Source organism: Mus musculus, chromosome 11 (assembly GCF_000001635.26).
Source record: "Mus musculus strain C57BL/6J chromosome 11, GRCm38.p6 C57BL/6J".
In the NCBI taxonomy this organism is placed as follows: domain Eukaryota; kingdom Metazoa; phylum Chordata; class Mammalia; order Rodentia; family Muridae; genus Mus; species Mus musculus.
In genome coordinates, this window is record NC_000077.6 from 3848821 (window position 1) to 3863999 (window position 15179).

General features: G+C 48.6%; 1 protein-coding gene across 8 annotated transcripts in view; it reads right to left on the reverse strand.

The window, feature by feature from the left end:
- Window positions 1–15179, reverse strand: part of Osbp2 (oxysterol binding protein 2) — a 160269-nt gene extending 145090 nt beyond the window's left edge. For 5 of the 8 annotated variants that reach the window (XM_006514851.4, XM_011243765.2, XM_006514849.4 and 2 more), the window contains exon 1: window positions 14413–15179. In XM_006514851.4, coding sequence (XP_006514914.1) covers window positions 14413–15047 — 635 coding nt within the window. In that variant the 5' untranslated portion in view covers window positions 15048–15179. Of the gene's footprint in view, window positions 1–14396 lie in introns of all 8 variants that reach the window. The other 3 variants (NM_152818.3, NM_001363163.1, XM_030246382.1) reach the window with 2 other exon arrangements.

Sequence of the window (15179 nt, forward strand, 5' to 3'; positions counted from 1 at the left end):
AGGTGTGACATATTTCCTTCCCTACGAGCTATGTGCCAAGGAGGCCTCCAAAACTGCACGGGCTACTGCCACCAAGCTTGGGTTTTACCATTAGTAGACGGTAAGCCTCTATCGTTAAAGACACCACATACGCTGGTTGCAGGCATAGAGAAATCAACCTGGAACCTTCCTTCCTGTTGGCTAGCTTTCATGGTACTAAAAGGTGTATGGGTGCCATGGGCTCTCATCAATGGGCACACTCAGCAGTGGACCCTGCATTTTACAGTACTGACTTGCTGCTCAGCAAGGTGTGTCCACAGGTACAAGCTGGCATGATGATTATAGGGGTAACCTGTTGCTTTAATCATTGAACATGAGGCACCCTCATAGGAGAGAATTTGAGCCTCGTCCTGTAAACCTGGGCAAAAGCCCATGATTGAGGAGGTCTCAGGCCCGGGTCTCAAGCACCACTGCTGTTACACTAAACTCACATGTTACCAAATGCAGCCAGTTCAGACTCATAACTCGTTACAGTACTGAGCCCAAGTGACTACTGAGCACTTACTCTGATGGGACACCTACACCACACCCGCCCCAGGACTCGCAGGGAACAGCACAGAAGACGGGGTGGGAAGAATGAAAGAGGCAGAGGGTGGGGAGAGATGCAGTGAAAGGCTGTCCTCTGGCTGTGAAGCGGCTAGAGCACTCATGAACGCACAGCAGCTGTGGTCATCTGCACAAGATTGACACAAGATGAAGCCAGTCAGTGCATGAGTCTGGTCTGAGTGGGGGCGGGGCCATGAGGGTCCACCCTGAACAAGAGCTGGGGCAGCTGAGGGTTCCTAGGGGTGTGGCTGCTGCTGGGTTTGCCTGAGAAAGGCAGGCAGCTCTAACTGCACTTAAGGAAGAACAACACACGAGGGAAAGGGGAACTTGTCAGGGTGCTCGTGCTGGTGGGAGCTGGGCTGGATATCATCAGGGTACATGGTACGTGCATATGAAACCGTCAAGGAATAAATCTGATTCAGAGACTACAAAGCATGTGGTTACTGGAAGGGAGATCAGAACCCGTGCGTGAGAGTTCTCCGCAGCTCCTGACATCCTCTAGGATGTGGAATCCACAGCTGTGCATCTGCCACTGGGCTTTGCAGGATCAACCCCTAGAGCAGAGTAGATGCAAAGGATGGGGCCATCAGCTGTGATTTGTCAGAGTGAAATGTGGACCAGAATGAGGGCTGCGTGCCTGCTGTGACCTCTACTCTTCCTCCTGTCCTCTGCCATCATGGTGGAATGATACACCTCACTGGTCCCCTCTTTGCCTCGGCCACCTGCAGGCACTCAAGACCAACCCACTGCTGCTATAAAGCTGAGTTAAAACCATCCCTGGTAGCCTGTGGGGATAAAGCTGTCCGATTGAGGAGCACAGCGTGCTGAGGGCTCAGTTCTGTCTTTTGTCAGCATGCACAGAGTCCGTTGCCACTGGAGTGTGGGGGTGGAGGAAGAGGTACACAGGGCAAGATGCTGGACAGACAGGCATGAGGCTTATGGTCAGCCATGGTTGCATAAGCACAGATGGGCAGGAGGTGAAAAGGAGATGCTAAGCAACACGAAGTGCTCATGTCTGTCAGCAATGTTCCAAGGCTTTGGAGTCTGCCTCTGATGCCACCCACCTTCTCACGGGCTGCCACCCACATGCTCACTCACACTGGGGGAGTGAAGATGTGGCTGAGGAGAGAGGATTTGCCCATCAAATGCACAGTCCTTGATTTGGTCCCTAGCACTAAAAAAAACAAAAACAAAACAAACAAAAAAAAAAAAAAAAAAAAAAACAAGTGTTGGGAGGGGAGATAAATCATGAAGAGAGATTTACAGGATGGTAAGGTTCCTGCTGCATGGAGTTTGGACGGGAGTTCCGATCTCTCTAGCATCCACTTACATGCAGGGTGGGCGTGGTGACGCAAAGTGGACTCTGGGGTTCCCTGGAGCAAACTGACTTGCTAGGTTGAATGGGTGAGGTTTTGGATCAGTGAGAGACCCAGCCTTACTATAGAGCATGACCAAGGAAAACACTTGAGGTCAACCCCAGGCCTCCACAGACACAAGCACACACCCCACACATACAAACACAAAGGGAGGGAGGGGAGCGAGGGAGGGAAGGAGGGAGGAAGGGGGGTTGAGAACAGACCTTAGAGATCTATCTCCTTGGATTTATGCCCCACCCCACCCCTCTGTCCCAGAGGATGAAGGAGCAGCTGAGCCCTGAGCAGTGGTGTGTGGTTCTAACCAGCATGGTGCTTTTCAGGAGGCCCCAAGTATGTGCTCTAAGGCCCTCTGATGTGCCAGTGCGGGGACTCTTGGCTTCCCTGCCGGTGGGTCTGGAGCCTTATCTGATAGTCTGCAAAAGTTTTCTCAGGAGCTGGGTGTGGCTCAGGGAGAGAGCAAATGCTTAAGGCCCTGCATCTAACAGACTTGCTTTTTTTTTCAACTCAAAATGGAGTAAAGACCTAGATTTAAGATCTAAACCTATAAAATTCTTAGAAGAAAATGCAGGGGAAAGGGCTGGCTTGAGACTTGGCTTTTCCAGGACGTAACACAGAAGCAACAGAAGGAAGCAGACAGGTAGATAATGGCACACAAAAAAACTGTGCAAAGACCACCCACAAAGCAGGAGAGGGACATCTTCAAACCACACACCTGATGGAGAATGCAGTCCTACACACCACCAACAACAAACAACTGATTTTAAAAATTAAGCAAAAGTAGCCGGGCAGCGATGGTGCAGACAATTAATTCTAGCACTCAGGAGGCAGAGGGAGGCAGATCTCTGAGTTTGGAGGAAGCGCGCTGCCTCCATCACTAAGGTGAGGCTCTGAGCAGGGGGTGTGCACCACACAGTGGGGATGAGACCTCAGCTCAGACACTCACAGGGCTGCTGCTCCAGGACTTGTGCCAGCCATAATTTTCACCACCTTTCTCTCTGGGTTACCATCAAATGGGAGAAACACATGTGTGAGCACCACGGACACCATTACAGGATGCTCAGGTTTGGTTTTTATTAAATCTAATGTGCTACAAGGAGGGAGGTGCAGCGGGCCTGGCTCAGTCCAAAGTTTTGCACATTACACTGAAGTTCTCTTCCAAAAGCCAAAAGCCTTAAATTCAGGCAGAACAGTTTGGTTGTTTTGTTTTGCCCAGCCCCTAAAGACAGAAGGAAGATTTGGAGCCTCTGTTCCTCTGCTTTTTAAAGGTTCTTACAACCATGAACTACAACAGACATCCAAAACAAAATCCCACCCCCACGGCTTCATCTTAACACAAGTCAACCACGCAGCTTCACAGTTGAAGCTGGAGATGCGTTCATGGTGGCCTTACTGGGGCATGGGGGAGGTGTAGAGGATGTAGGTCACTGGGGGAGGCCCTTCTCTGCTTCCTATCTATCATGAGGTGAATGTCCTCCCCCTCCCCTCCCCCTCCCCTCCCCCTCCCCTCCCCTCCTCCTCCATGCTCTATGAGTCACTGAGAACTCAGCCAAAAGAACCTCCGAACCTCCCTCCCTCCCTCTCTCAAGGGTTGGGTGTTGGGTTCAAGTGACCTTCAGTACCGCACACACATCCTAGACCCTTGTCCATTCCTGCTGGCCCCCATACACACACCCTCCAGCCAGGACCCTTCCCTTCATCTTGGACCCCTCTCTTCCATCCTGGTACCCTTCCTGCCACCCTGGATTTCTCCTCTCCACCCTGGACTCCTCTCTCTGCACCACTAGCCCAGCCCATGAAATGTTTTCTCTATAAAAACACTTCTCCCAGGGCCTAGCAAACACAGAAGTGGATGCTCACAGTCAGCTATTGAATGGACCACAGGGCCCCCAATGGAGGAACTAGAGAAAGCACCCAAGGAACTAAAGGGATCGGCAACCCTATAGGTGGAACAACAATATGAACTAAGCAGTACCCCGGAGCTCTTGTCTCTAGCTGCATATGCATCAAAAGATGGTCTAGTCAGCCATCACTGCAAAGAGAGGCCCATTGGACTTGCAAACTTTATATGCCCCAGTACAGGGGAACACCAGGGCCAAAAAGGGGGAGTGGGTGGGTAGGGGAGTGGGGGTGGGTGGGTATGGGGGACTTTTGGTATAGCATTGGAAATGTAAATGAGGTAAATACCTAATAAAAAATGGAAAAAACAAACAAACAAACAAAAAAAAAAAAACCACTTCTCTGACGTTTGAGAGTCTCCAAGGTTCCGGGCATCCCAGAGGACCCTATATGATAAAGACACAGCTCCTGCTCTGGTGTGGGGAGGAAGCCCACACCTCGCTAACAGTGTGCGTGGCCAAATGCCACTACACAGAATCATCCTGAACATGACTCCTCCAGAGCCTTGCTAAGGAACTGGGTAGATCCAACCCAGGAACACCCAGATGACCTTGGTATTGTTGCCAGGCCAAGATTTTGGCATCAAGTAATGAGCACCCTCTATCCTAGGCAATGGCTGGTGTGAAGCCCGAGGAGAATAAGAAAAGACGTACCGCCGGGCGTGATGGGTGTGGTGGCGCACACCTTTAATCCCAGCCCTCGGGAGGCAGAGGCAGGTGGATCTCTGAGTTTGAGGCCAGCCTGGTCTACAAAGTGAGTTCCAGGACAGCTAGGGATATACACAGAAACCCTGTCTCAAAAAACCAAAAAAAGAGAAAAGAAAAAAAAAAGAAAGAAAAGAAAAGACATACCGTTATGGAGGGGAAAGGAGGCAGGCCACACCCAGGAAGAGTTGGAGGGGGACAGCTGGCAGGGACAGTGAATGCTGTGTGTACTCAGTGAACTCAGGGAAGCCAAACCCCATATCAGAGCAGTGCCCACATCCATCAGAGAACAACACAGTCTGGCAGGCAGTGTCCCCTGCCAGCTCTGCAAGGCCATCTGCTCCTATTTGGTTTCAGGCAGTGGGCCAAGAATGCTGTCAAACGGTAGGAGTCAAATCGGTGTGAAATATGCAGAGGTATGGCACAGGATGAGGATCCAGGAGGAGCAAAATATTGCTCAATGATCAGAATTCACAGGAAAAAAAATAGTTTAACGGAGGCGTGGGGAGGCTTTTCATACAAAAGAAAAGGCCCCAGACTCCTGAAGCCACATCTCTGGGGTGACACTCCTGGCCTGCAATTGAACTGCCTGTTTGGCTCAGGGCTGTCAGTTTCCAGCCCTGCCTGATTCCCTTGCTGTTTCCCACCTGAGATAAACAACCAGCACCTGACTCGCATTCTTAACTACATCTTCCCTCCCAGGCCGCTGCCTCCTTCTCTCTTTCTCATCCTTCCTTGGCTGGTTTATTGTTGTTGTTGTTGTTTTCCCATTAAGAAGAGGCAGATGGAGAGCTAAGGACTAGATAGACCATGTGTGAACCCTACTAAGTTGGTATGGTGGATGAGAAATGCACCCTCATATGCTTGTGTATTTGAGCACTGTGCCTCCAGTTGGCCATGATGCTTGGGTAGGTTATGGAAATTTTAGGACAAGGAGCCTTGCTGAAGGAAGCATGTCACTTGGGAGTTTATAGCCACACCCCTGTTCCAGTTTGCTCTCTCCAGTTTCCTGTGTGTAGATAAAGGTGTACTGAGCTAGCTTCCCACTCTGGCTGCTGTGCTGTCCCCATGTACACACATGGTCTGGACCCTACCTCTCGAACCATAAACCAAAATAAAGGCTTTTTTCTGAAAGTTGCTTTCAGTCATAGCAACAGAAGAGTCGCCGATATAGTTTGGCATGTGCCTTGATTTGATCAAGAGCAAGAGGAAATTCCATCACTCAAGGCTGAGAGGACACTCAAGGACATTCACTGTCGTTGAAGCAGAGTGGGGTTAGCCCTCATCATGCCTGGCATCACTGAGGTTTGTAAGGAGGACTTCCACACCTGAGCCGACAAGGATCCACACACAGGCTCAAGGCCGCTCGCGCTTCCAAGGGCCTGCTTCTACGACCAGCCCTGGATTGGAGTCTGGATTGGAGCTTTGGATTTGGAGGTGGGGTGAAATGGAAACTAAGGGTTCTTTGGAAAGCAAACATGTGAAGGAATATTTCATTAAAGTGGTCGCAGGTGTAAAAGACTAAGGCTGACTCATGAAGGAATATTTTCCTGAAGCAGACACAGGTGAAAGGATGTTTTGCCAAAGCAAGCATGTGAAAGAACATGTGATGAAGGATTCTTTGTTAACACACAAATATATCGATCCACCTTACACTGTATTGTTGAGCTCCATTTGTTGGGACTCCATACAGAGAAACACACCAAAAAACTTCTGGCGGTGTGCTGGTGGCTTCTGGCCGCTTCTGTGGACTTGGGCTGGTTGTCAGCGGATACAGACTCACGTGGAGTTTGCTAAGGCAGACTCATGTGCTGAGGCACGTGAGGTTTGGGGGGAGTATAAATATGACTCCCGACTGTAAGAAGGACTTGCATAGCTAGCTTTGCAATGCTTCTTGGTCTAGATGATCTTCGCTTAGCTGAGAAAGGCACAGTAAAGAACTGGCGTCCCTGTTGACCCTGGTCCTTCCTGCTGACTTGTGCAGAGGCTGAAGCCTGTCTCTGCTAGGTCATACCACCGCTGCTGATTCCGTTTGCTATCCTGACTCTACTGAACTAGATTGCTGGTATATTCGTGAAGTATTTGCGAGTGGATGGAGCTGCCCCTGATAATCTGTGAACTGAACTACTGATTTCCTGACAACACAGATGGGATTAGCTCCAAAGAACCTTTCTAAACGGGTCCACTTCCCACCCCCAATCTCCCCACAGCCATATCCTTTCTTTTCCACTACCTCTGGTGGGTGGTGGGCTAAAGGGAGGTTAAAGCATTTAAGAACCACCATTAAAAGTTGGCTTTGAAAATTAAAGCTACAGCAGGGTGGGGGAGCTCCCTGCTGTTACTTAATTGACAATGATGCTCACACTGTTGATACAATGTGGTATACACTGAAACCCTATGGGAATCTGGAATTTAGGTGCATGCTAGGCAGGGGTCTTGAATATGAGCAACCCATGGCATAGACCTTGGGCTGAGAAAGGAGCCTCCTGTGTTGTCTTAGAGATGCCCATGGACACTGACCAGGACAGCGGTTGCAAGCCAGGGTGCTAGTTAAGCAGAAAGCGGTCTAAAGCCATGATGCGGCATCAGGGTGGAGACAGGGACTACAGGAGAGGCACACAGGCTTGGAAATTCATTCCATCTGGTATGAAGGGAGGAGGGAGGAGGGAGGAGGGATGAAACAACAGCATGACTCAGGTTTTCAGCTATTCATGGAAAGAGGAAAGTTCAGAGGAGGTTTCATGGAGAAAATTACAGTTCCTGTCACCAGAACTTGTTCAAAATGTTGGCATGCACAGCACACCTCGGAAACGTTCCCTGTCCATTTCTCACTCTCTGCAGCAGCCTTATGCTAACTGTTACACAAAAACACTTCAAACAAACATGTACACATTGTCACGGTCACACACATGCATGGCTGTGTATTCCTTCTCAGCCTCTTAATGCATGAAACTCTGAGCATGCCAAACTGATTCCAGGCGAATCCCACCTGATGGGGCTGCTTCCTGGAGGGGCCTCGATGCCCTAATCCACAGACATGTAAGTGCCACAATCCCAAAGGAGCTTTACTGTAGATGGGCTTTTGGCTCTCCTCTTTCATCAACTAAGTATTATCAAAAATGATACTCTTTTCTTGGGCCCGACCTCCACAGGATTTGGCTCTGGAAAGTTGGGCTCACTAGAGAAACAAATGAGCACATGATATTGGGGGGGGGTGCGGGTGTACTGGCTAGTTTTGTGTCAACTTGACACAGCTGGAGTTATCACAGAGAAAGGAGCTTCAGTTGAGGAAATGCCTCCATGAGATCCAACTGTAAGGCATTTTCTCAATTAGTGATCAAGGTGGGAGGTCCCCTTGTGGGTGGGACCTTCTCTGGGCTGGTAGTCTTGGGTTCTATAAGAAAGCAGGCTGAGCAAGCCAGGTGAGGCAAGCCAGTAAAGAACATCCCTCCATGGCCTCTGAATCAGCTCCTGCTTCCTGACCTGCTTGAGTTCCAGTCCTGACTTCCTTGGTGATGAACAGCAGTGTGGAAGTGTAAGCTGAATAAACCCTTTCCTCCCCAACTTGCTTCTTGGTCATGATGTTTGTGCAGGAATAGAAACCCTGACTAAGACAGGGGGCTACCATGCCTTGGACTGAGCCATTTTGTTACCTGAGCCCACTCTGAAATGTGTCTGGCTTATCAAATATGCAAAGGTCTTCAGCCAGAAAATTTAAAAAAATATTTAAGATTTATTTATTTTATTTATATGAGTACACTGTAGTTGTCTTCAGACACACCAGAAGAGGTCCTCAGATCCCATTACAGATGGTTGTGAGCCACCATGTGGTTGCTAGGAATTGAACTCAGGATCTCTGGAAGAGCAGTCAGTGCTCTTAAACTGCTGAGCCAACTCTCCAGCTCCAAGAATTTTAATTGTATTCTCACTTGAATGCTGCCTTTTTTTCTCCAAGATCTAGATCAGTGGTTCTCAACCTTCCTAATGCTGAGACCACTTAATACAGTTCCTCGTGTGTAACCCCAACCATGAAATTATGTGTTGCTACCTCACAAATGTAATGTTGCTACTGTTATGAATCACAGTGTAAACATCTAGTAGGCAACCCCTGGGGGGGGGTCACAACCCACATGTTGAGAAACACTGGTCTAGCCTAATGCTTTGAGGTCTTTCTTGTTAACTAGCTTAGCCATTTCTGAGGATATACCAGAATGAACAATAAAAAAATTTTAAAATGTTTCTGCCTGAAATCATCCTCTGAGAAACAAATGTCACACACACAGGATTCTACCTCACTTCAAGTTAATGAATATGAGAAAGGTCATATTGGTGATTTTATTTTTCTATTATGACTTGTTGGGACAAATACCCTTGAAAATTCTGTATCACTTATGAATTCTTCCCTAATTTCATTTTATTAAATGTTCTCTGTGAGTCAAGAGGTAAGAACGAAATGCTTACAACAGGAACGAACAACGACAACAACAAACTGGCGTGCGAAGCTGTGTTCCTGGGCAGTATCAGAGGAGACGCGTACTTAGGGATGCTAGGCATCCTCAGCCTCCATCTTGTATCTTACCACATCGTTGGAAAGAAGTAAAACTGTGCACAGTGACCCATGCCTCCCAGAAACACCACTGACACGTGACAGTATTCACAAATAGCATCCTTTGACTCCTGCTAACAGGAATGTCGCTGGACCCATCTGTTGACTGTGAGGTACAAAACAGGCTGATGGGATGGCCAGGCTGCCTCACAGGCCCATGGGAAAAGCCAGTGCTTGCTGTTGGAACCAGACCCTGACATTCAAACCAAGACTGGAGAGTGCAGAACCCCTATTTCTATTTTCATGCTGTCATTGCTGGTCCCCAAGATTCCCTCTTTGGGGCAGAGACTTTTGAGGTTGAGCTCTTCCTTCCAGAATACCCAAGGGAGACACCTCAACTCTATTCTGTGACCACAGTTCGCAGGGGGGCATCCCCAGCCATGACCAGGTCCACAGAGGAGATAATTCAGCAAGGTAAGAATGAGTCAGGTATGGGAGTCTGAATGGTGGAAGTCTTGTAGCTTGACTGACTGGCAGTCAGAATGCTTCTTTATTTAAACAGAACTCAGTAGGCAGGGATAGATTCATGTTGTCCCAAAACAGAAATCCTATCATTTTTATCCCTAGACACAATGGCCTCTTGGTCATAAGTTTAGTTTACCATTGATAAACAGTGACAGAGCAGTTATCTTTTATAATCATTTTCCATCATCAACTCCATAGCCCAACTTTTAAGAATCTAGCAGCATACTTTGCCAAAGCATGATAGCACATTCTCAGGCTGGTAGCAGAAAATCTCCAAGCCAGCCTGGGCTGGTTGCTAATTGTCATTAGGCCCAAGGAAAAAAATCTTCAGGCCAAAGCTGCTGCAGTTATTATTCAATTTTTGGCATGAAAATGTTTATACTTTTGTAGAATTTATTTGTGTGTCTAATCTTGGTATTTTTTTTGTTCCTTGGTCATAGGGCACCACAGTGGCCCTGTACAAGCTAACTTTTCTAGCTTTATTCTTTTTTTATTTATCCACACCATTCTTTGTCCATAAATATAAGCCCGTGTGTAGGGCAGAGATACCTCCAGCCAATCTAACTTTGTTGCTGTATCTTTTCTTCAAGGGAGATACCATAATGCGGGCCCCAATCATAAATGCAGCGTAATTGCCTGAGTGCATAGTAAGAAGAGACTTTTAATTTGATCTGCTGCCGACTTCTATAGCCCACCAAATCTTGTTTACCTTTATAAGTTTGCTTTGTTCTGATTATCTTGTTCTGAGTAAGTACAGTATCTTGGAGTCAGAGCCTTACAAGGAGATCTCTGACATCTTTGAGCTACAACCTACAGGGCTTAAGGAAGACCTTCAAGTAGAGCTAGATAGTGTTATCTCCCTAAAATCGGGAGGGGCAGGAGAGGCAGTCCGCTCAGGGTGTTCCTGGGGAAGCTTAGAAGCAGTACCTCCTGGGAGAGGGAATAAATGATTCATAAGAAATTTCCCATCAATCCAATATCCCCAAGTTGTACAAATATTAAAAGCTCCCAAAGCACGCAGTACATGGAAATCAAGACCAAAAGTGAAAGACGCCACGACGGTGATGGCATCATGCGGTGCAGTGTTGCTGGATCTTTGTCAAGCAGCTGTGCTGGCTTCATGACTTTAGCTGTATCCATTAAGTATGGCTGTGCCGCAGATTAGCAGACTAATTTGGTTAAATTGGGAAGATGTTTAGATGTTTTGAAAGGTGATCCCCAACCCTGAAGGTCTACACAAATTCTGCCATTGAAGCCTTTGTTCATTGCTCTTACCCCAGATGATTCATTAGCAGATCTGTGAAGACTAACGATGGCAAAGAGTAGAAGCAGGAGCATGGACCAGGCTCCACACTAAGAGTTGGATGTGAGTTAGTCTGACCAAGTGTGTGCCACCTCTGTTCTGCCAAGACTGCCTTCTCTGTTGTTTGCATTTAATAAATAATGCCTTAGGAACAGCTTGAAGTAAAAGAGCAGGCATCTTCAGTCCTTTGGTGATGACATGCACATGAGCAATTCTGTCTTGTTCTGAGTCACTGCTGTAAAGCACGGACAAAGGCTATCCCATCGTCTGCGTTACTGTGCAATGTCTAAACGCAATGGCATATACTTTTGTCTCTGCATCATGACTTAGGTACAAAGCACTCAGAATAAAGGTAGTTGTCAGGGACAATGGGAGGAGTGTGGGTATTTCTATTTCACATCTTTAGAGAGAGGTTGGTTTTGTTTTAAATTCGTGGGCCGTTTCCCCTCTCCTTTCATGTGAGGGTCTCATAGCAGTGGTAGGAGCACCGCTGTAATGACAGCTACTGCACAAGGCCCGAGGATGAGTCCCAGGACCCTCAGAGTGGTACACAATCATTTGGAATTCCTGCTCCAAGAGATCCAATGCCTTCTTTGGACCTCTAAGAGTACCAGGCAAGCATGTGCTATGTGGGCATACATACAGGTAAAACATAAAAATTAAGTTAATCTAAAAATACAATTTTTAAAAAAAAGTAGCTAAACAGGGCCAGAGATATGATTGAGTCAGAAAAGGTACCTGCTGCCAAGGCTGGTGGCCTGAGGTCAATAGGGTGAAACCACACGGTGAAAGGAGAGAATTTACTCCTGAAAGTCATCCTCTGACCTCCACGTGGGTGTCAGGCCTGGCACGCCTTCCCCTTCGCCCAGTAAATAAATAAACAACAGCTAATTAGTTCTTTAAAATATGTTCTTCAGCCAAGTCCATCTCTATTTAGATGTGTATATGAATAAGCTCAACTGGCTGAACCATAACAAGTATGTTAAAAATCACAACCTCAGCCAGGCTGTGGTGGTGCACACCTTTAATCCCAGCACTTGGGAGGCAGAGGCAGGTGGATTTCTGAGTTCGAGGCCAGCCTGGTCTACAAAGTGAGTTCCAAGACAGCCAGGGCTACACAGAGAAACCCTGTCTCAAAACAAAACAAAACAAACAAAAACAACACAACAACAACAAAAAATCACAACCTCACAACTAATGTGGTTTGATGCCAAAGATGCCTTTCCTGACTTCGAACAAACATTCCTGACAACCATTTTATACAGCTTGTCTGGAATACATTTCTAAAGGCCTCGTGCCTTAGTAAAATGTTTCTGTTATTCAAAGAAAGAAAAAGATGATCCCATATTTTCTGCCACCACTCAGCTTTACCTAGTTAAGAGTTTTACCTTTTTTTTTTTTATTTGGTTTTATTCTTCTGAGACACAGTCTCATTATGTAGCCCTGGCTAGCCTAGAACTTGTTACATAGATCAGGTTGGCCTTGAACCCACAAAGATCTACCTGCCTCTGCCTCCCAGACACTGGGAGTAAGGAATGGACCACCACACCCAAGAGAAACTTGCAAGAGAGATGCTCTGTTTCTTTCTCAGCCACATCAGAGGACCTTGCCCCTCACAGCCCTAAGGGAAAGAGGTCGTAGGTAAGAAAATTATCTCAGACACTGTGACCTGATCTTGTCCTGTGAGGAACTACTGAGACAGGAGCTATTGAATACAAACAGAAATGCAGGATTGTGAAGGAGGCTAAGGGGACACCACACACACACAGAGGCACACAGGCTACAGTGGAGCACTTAGGAGAGTGTCCTGCTACTGACAGGATCATGAGCCACAGGTCTGGAAGGGGCTCAGGCCTTGAGCCCAGTGGCAGGATGGTCATGCTCGGACTGAAAAATGGGATTTAGATCAGAAGTGTGGATGGGAATCCAGAGATAGTGGCACAGACTTGTAATTCCAGCACTGGAGAAACTGAGGCACAAAGAGCAGACTCCTCTGGAAGCTTGAGTACTAAGAAATACCACTTTTATGAAAAGTGTTCTGGAGCATAAAGAGGTGAGATCACTGAAGAGCTGCAGGCCCTGGGCAGGTGACCAGATGACAAAGCTTCCTCCTCCTCTCCAGCCTCAAAATACTCCCTTGTGAAATACAATGACATGGGAGCCTACCTCACACCGCGGCCAGTGGGATGAAATGAATGAGTGTAACAGAGAATGAAGTTCATGACCACAGCTGACGCTATGCCCCCTTGCCTCCAAATGAAAAATAACTCAGCAAATCACAAAAAAGTCCTTGTCATTGCATAGCTGGATAGGAGCGTTGCCTAGCTGGAGTGTATGTTAATATAGATTAAAACCGCCATCTGGGTAGGGTCTCCTATTGCTTGCTTGGTGTGCTAACCCTGTGTTCTGGGTCACAGCTGAGACACTACGTGAGTAGGGCAACTCAGACTCATTTTGGCTTCTCCTCCACCTGAAAGGGAACAAGGCCCCTGACTCTCAACTTGGTGCAAGGGTCACATTTAACCAGTGGAGCACGAATATTCTCAGCCATACCACACTTAGCAAGCCTCTGCACCAGGCGCCTTGTCTCCAAAGGGCTCAGCAGAACCTGAAGTACTATTAGCGGAGGAAACCCAAGCTTTGGCCAACAACATGGTGGGAAAATCTGTCTAACAGTGAAGAAGGCCTTCTTGAAGAGTTGACTCTGAACCAGCCTCACAGTCCTCACACGGAAACTTTTAGAAAAGCCATCCCTCGGGTGCTTTCCTCAGGCCTATCTCAGGAGGGATTCAGCGGGAGACCTAGACACTGCTGCAGCAACCCCACTTAGTTTGAGAAGCTCTCATCTAGAGCGGCCTGAGATCTCAAAGCTTGCAATCCCAGGAAACAGCTAGTGAGAAAGGGAAGGAAGTCCAGCTTTAGCAGGAGGTCGTGCCAGCTCTGTCTCTACTGCAGCTCCGAAACCCAAGCTACTTCTGGAATAAGCAAGGGAACAGGAAAGCATTATCTGCTGCAAAATGTCAACTTGGGGTCCCAGGGGGTACACACTATGTCTGCTCTATCTGTGGGTCAGCGAGTCCCAGCCCAAGGCCTGGCCACCAGCAGGTGTCAGCAAAGGTAGGAAACAAATGAAGTAACCACGGGAGGTGGGACCCACAGTCCTTCCCAAGAGAGGGGTTCACTAGCTGCCTCCCTCCATGAACACAGTGAACCAGACGCAGCCCCTGGTTCCATGACCACCAAAAACAGGAGGGGAACAAAAGACCTACTCCACCCATCTCCCCACTCATCCTTTTAAACTCAAGCTTGCCAGAGGCCATGTCCACAGGTCACGTCTTCCCTTGGCAGTTGACAGGCATTACTTCTACAGAAGTTCATGCAAACATCTCAGAAGGGTTATGGTGACACCCACCCCACAGTCGAGGCCGGCCACCACCACCCTCCAACCACAGATGTCCTACCTCGGTACTTCCGTACCTGTAGTAGGACAGCAGGCCATTGCCGAGCACGAACCAACGGCGCTGGTAGCCCTTCAGGTAGTTAGTCCACTTGAGGAGCCAACCCTTGTAGCTGTCCAGAGGTGGTGAGACCATTTGGACACCAATCCCTGACACCGGAGTCCCGACAGAAATCTTCGCCTGTCCTTGTCGCAGAAAAGACTGGGTCTTTGGCACCAGCTTGGACTCGGGTTTGGTGACGGGCAAACTCCCTACTGTTGACTGCAGCGGGGACGGCATTGCCAGCTCTGGCGAAGCTTTGATGATGGACACAGACCTTGTGCCGTTCTCTGACCCCGGCCACAAGCCCTGTAGTTCCGATTCCTGCCCAACCCCTGAAGGCCTTGGCACAGACGTCGTCTGGGACCCAGGTTCGGATCTCGACGCCGGCTCAGAAATTGGCTGGCACACCTGTTTCGACAGCAACTCCCGCTCTGGTGCCTGCACAGGCTGGAGCTGAGGCTTTGACGCTGGTCCTGAGCCGAACGCGGATGAGTTCATGCCCGGCGCCGCCGTGTGGCAGGACAAGCAGGGCACAACCGTGAACAGCGACGAGAGCCCGCGGGAGCGGCCAGCGCAGCCGCCGCCTCGGCTCAGAGCGGCCGCTTTCCCCATAGAGCTGTGGACCCGAGCTCGGCGGAGCGCGGAGTGGGGGCGGGGCGGGGCGGGAGTGGGTGGGGCCTGTTCGGAGGGAGTGGCGGGGCGGAGCCGGGCGGGGTTGGTGGAGGAGTGGACGGGATGGGTGGA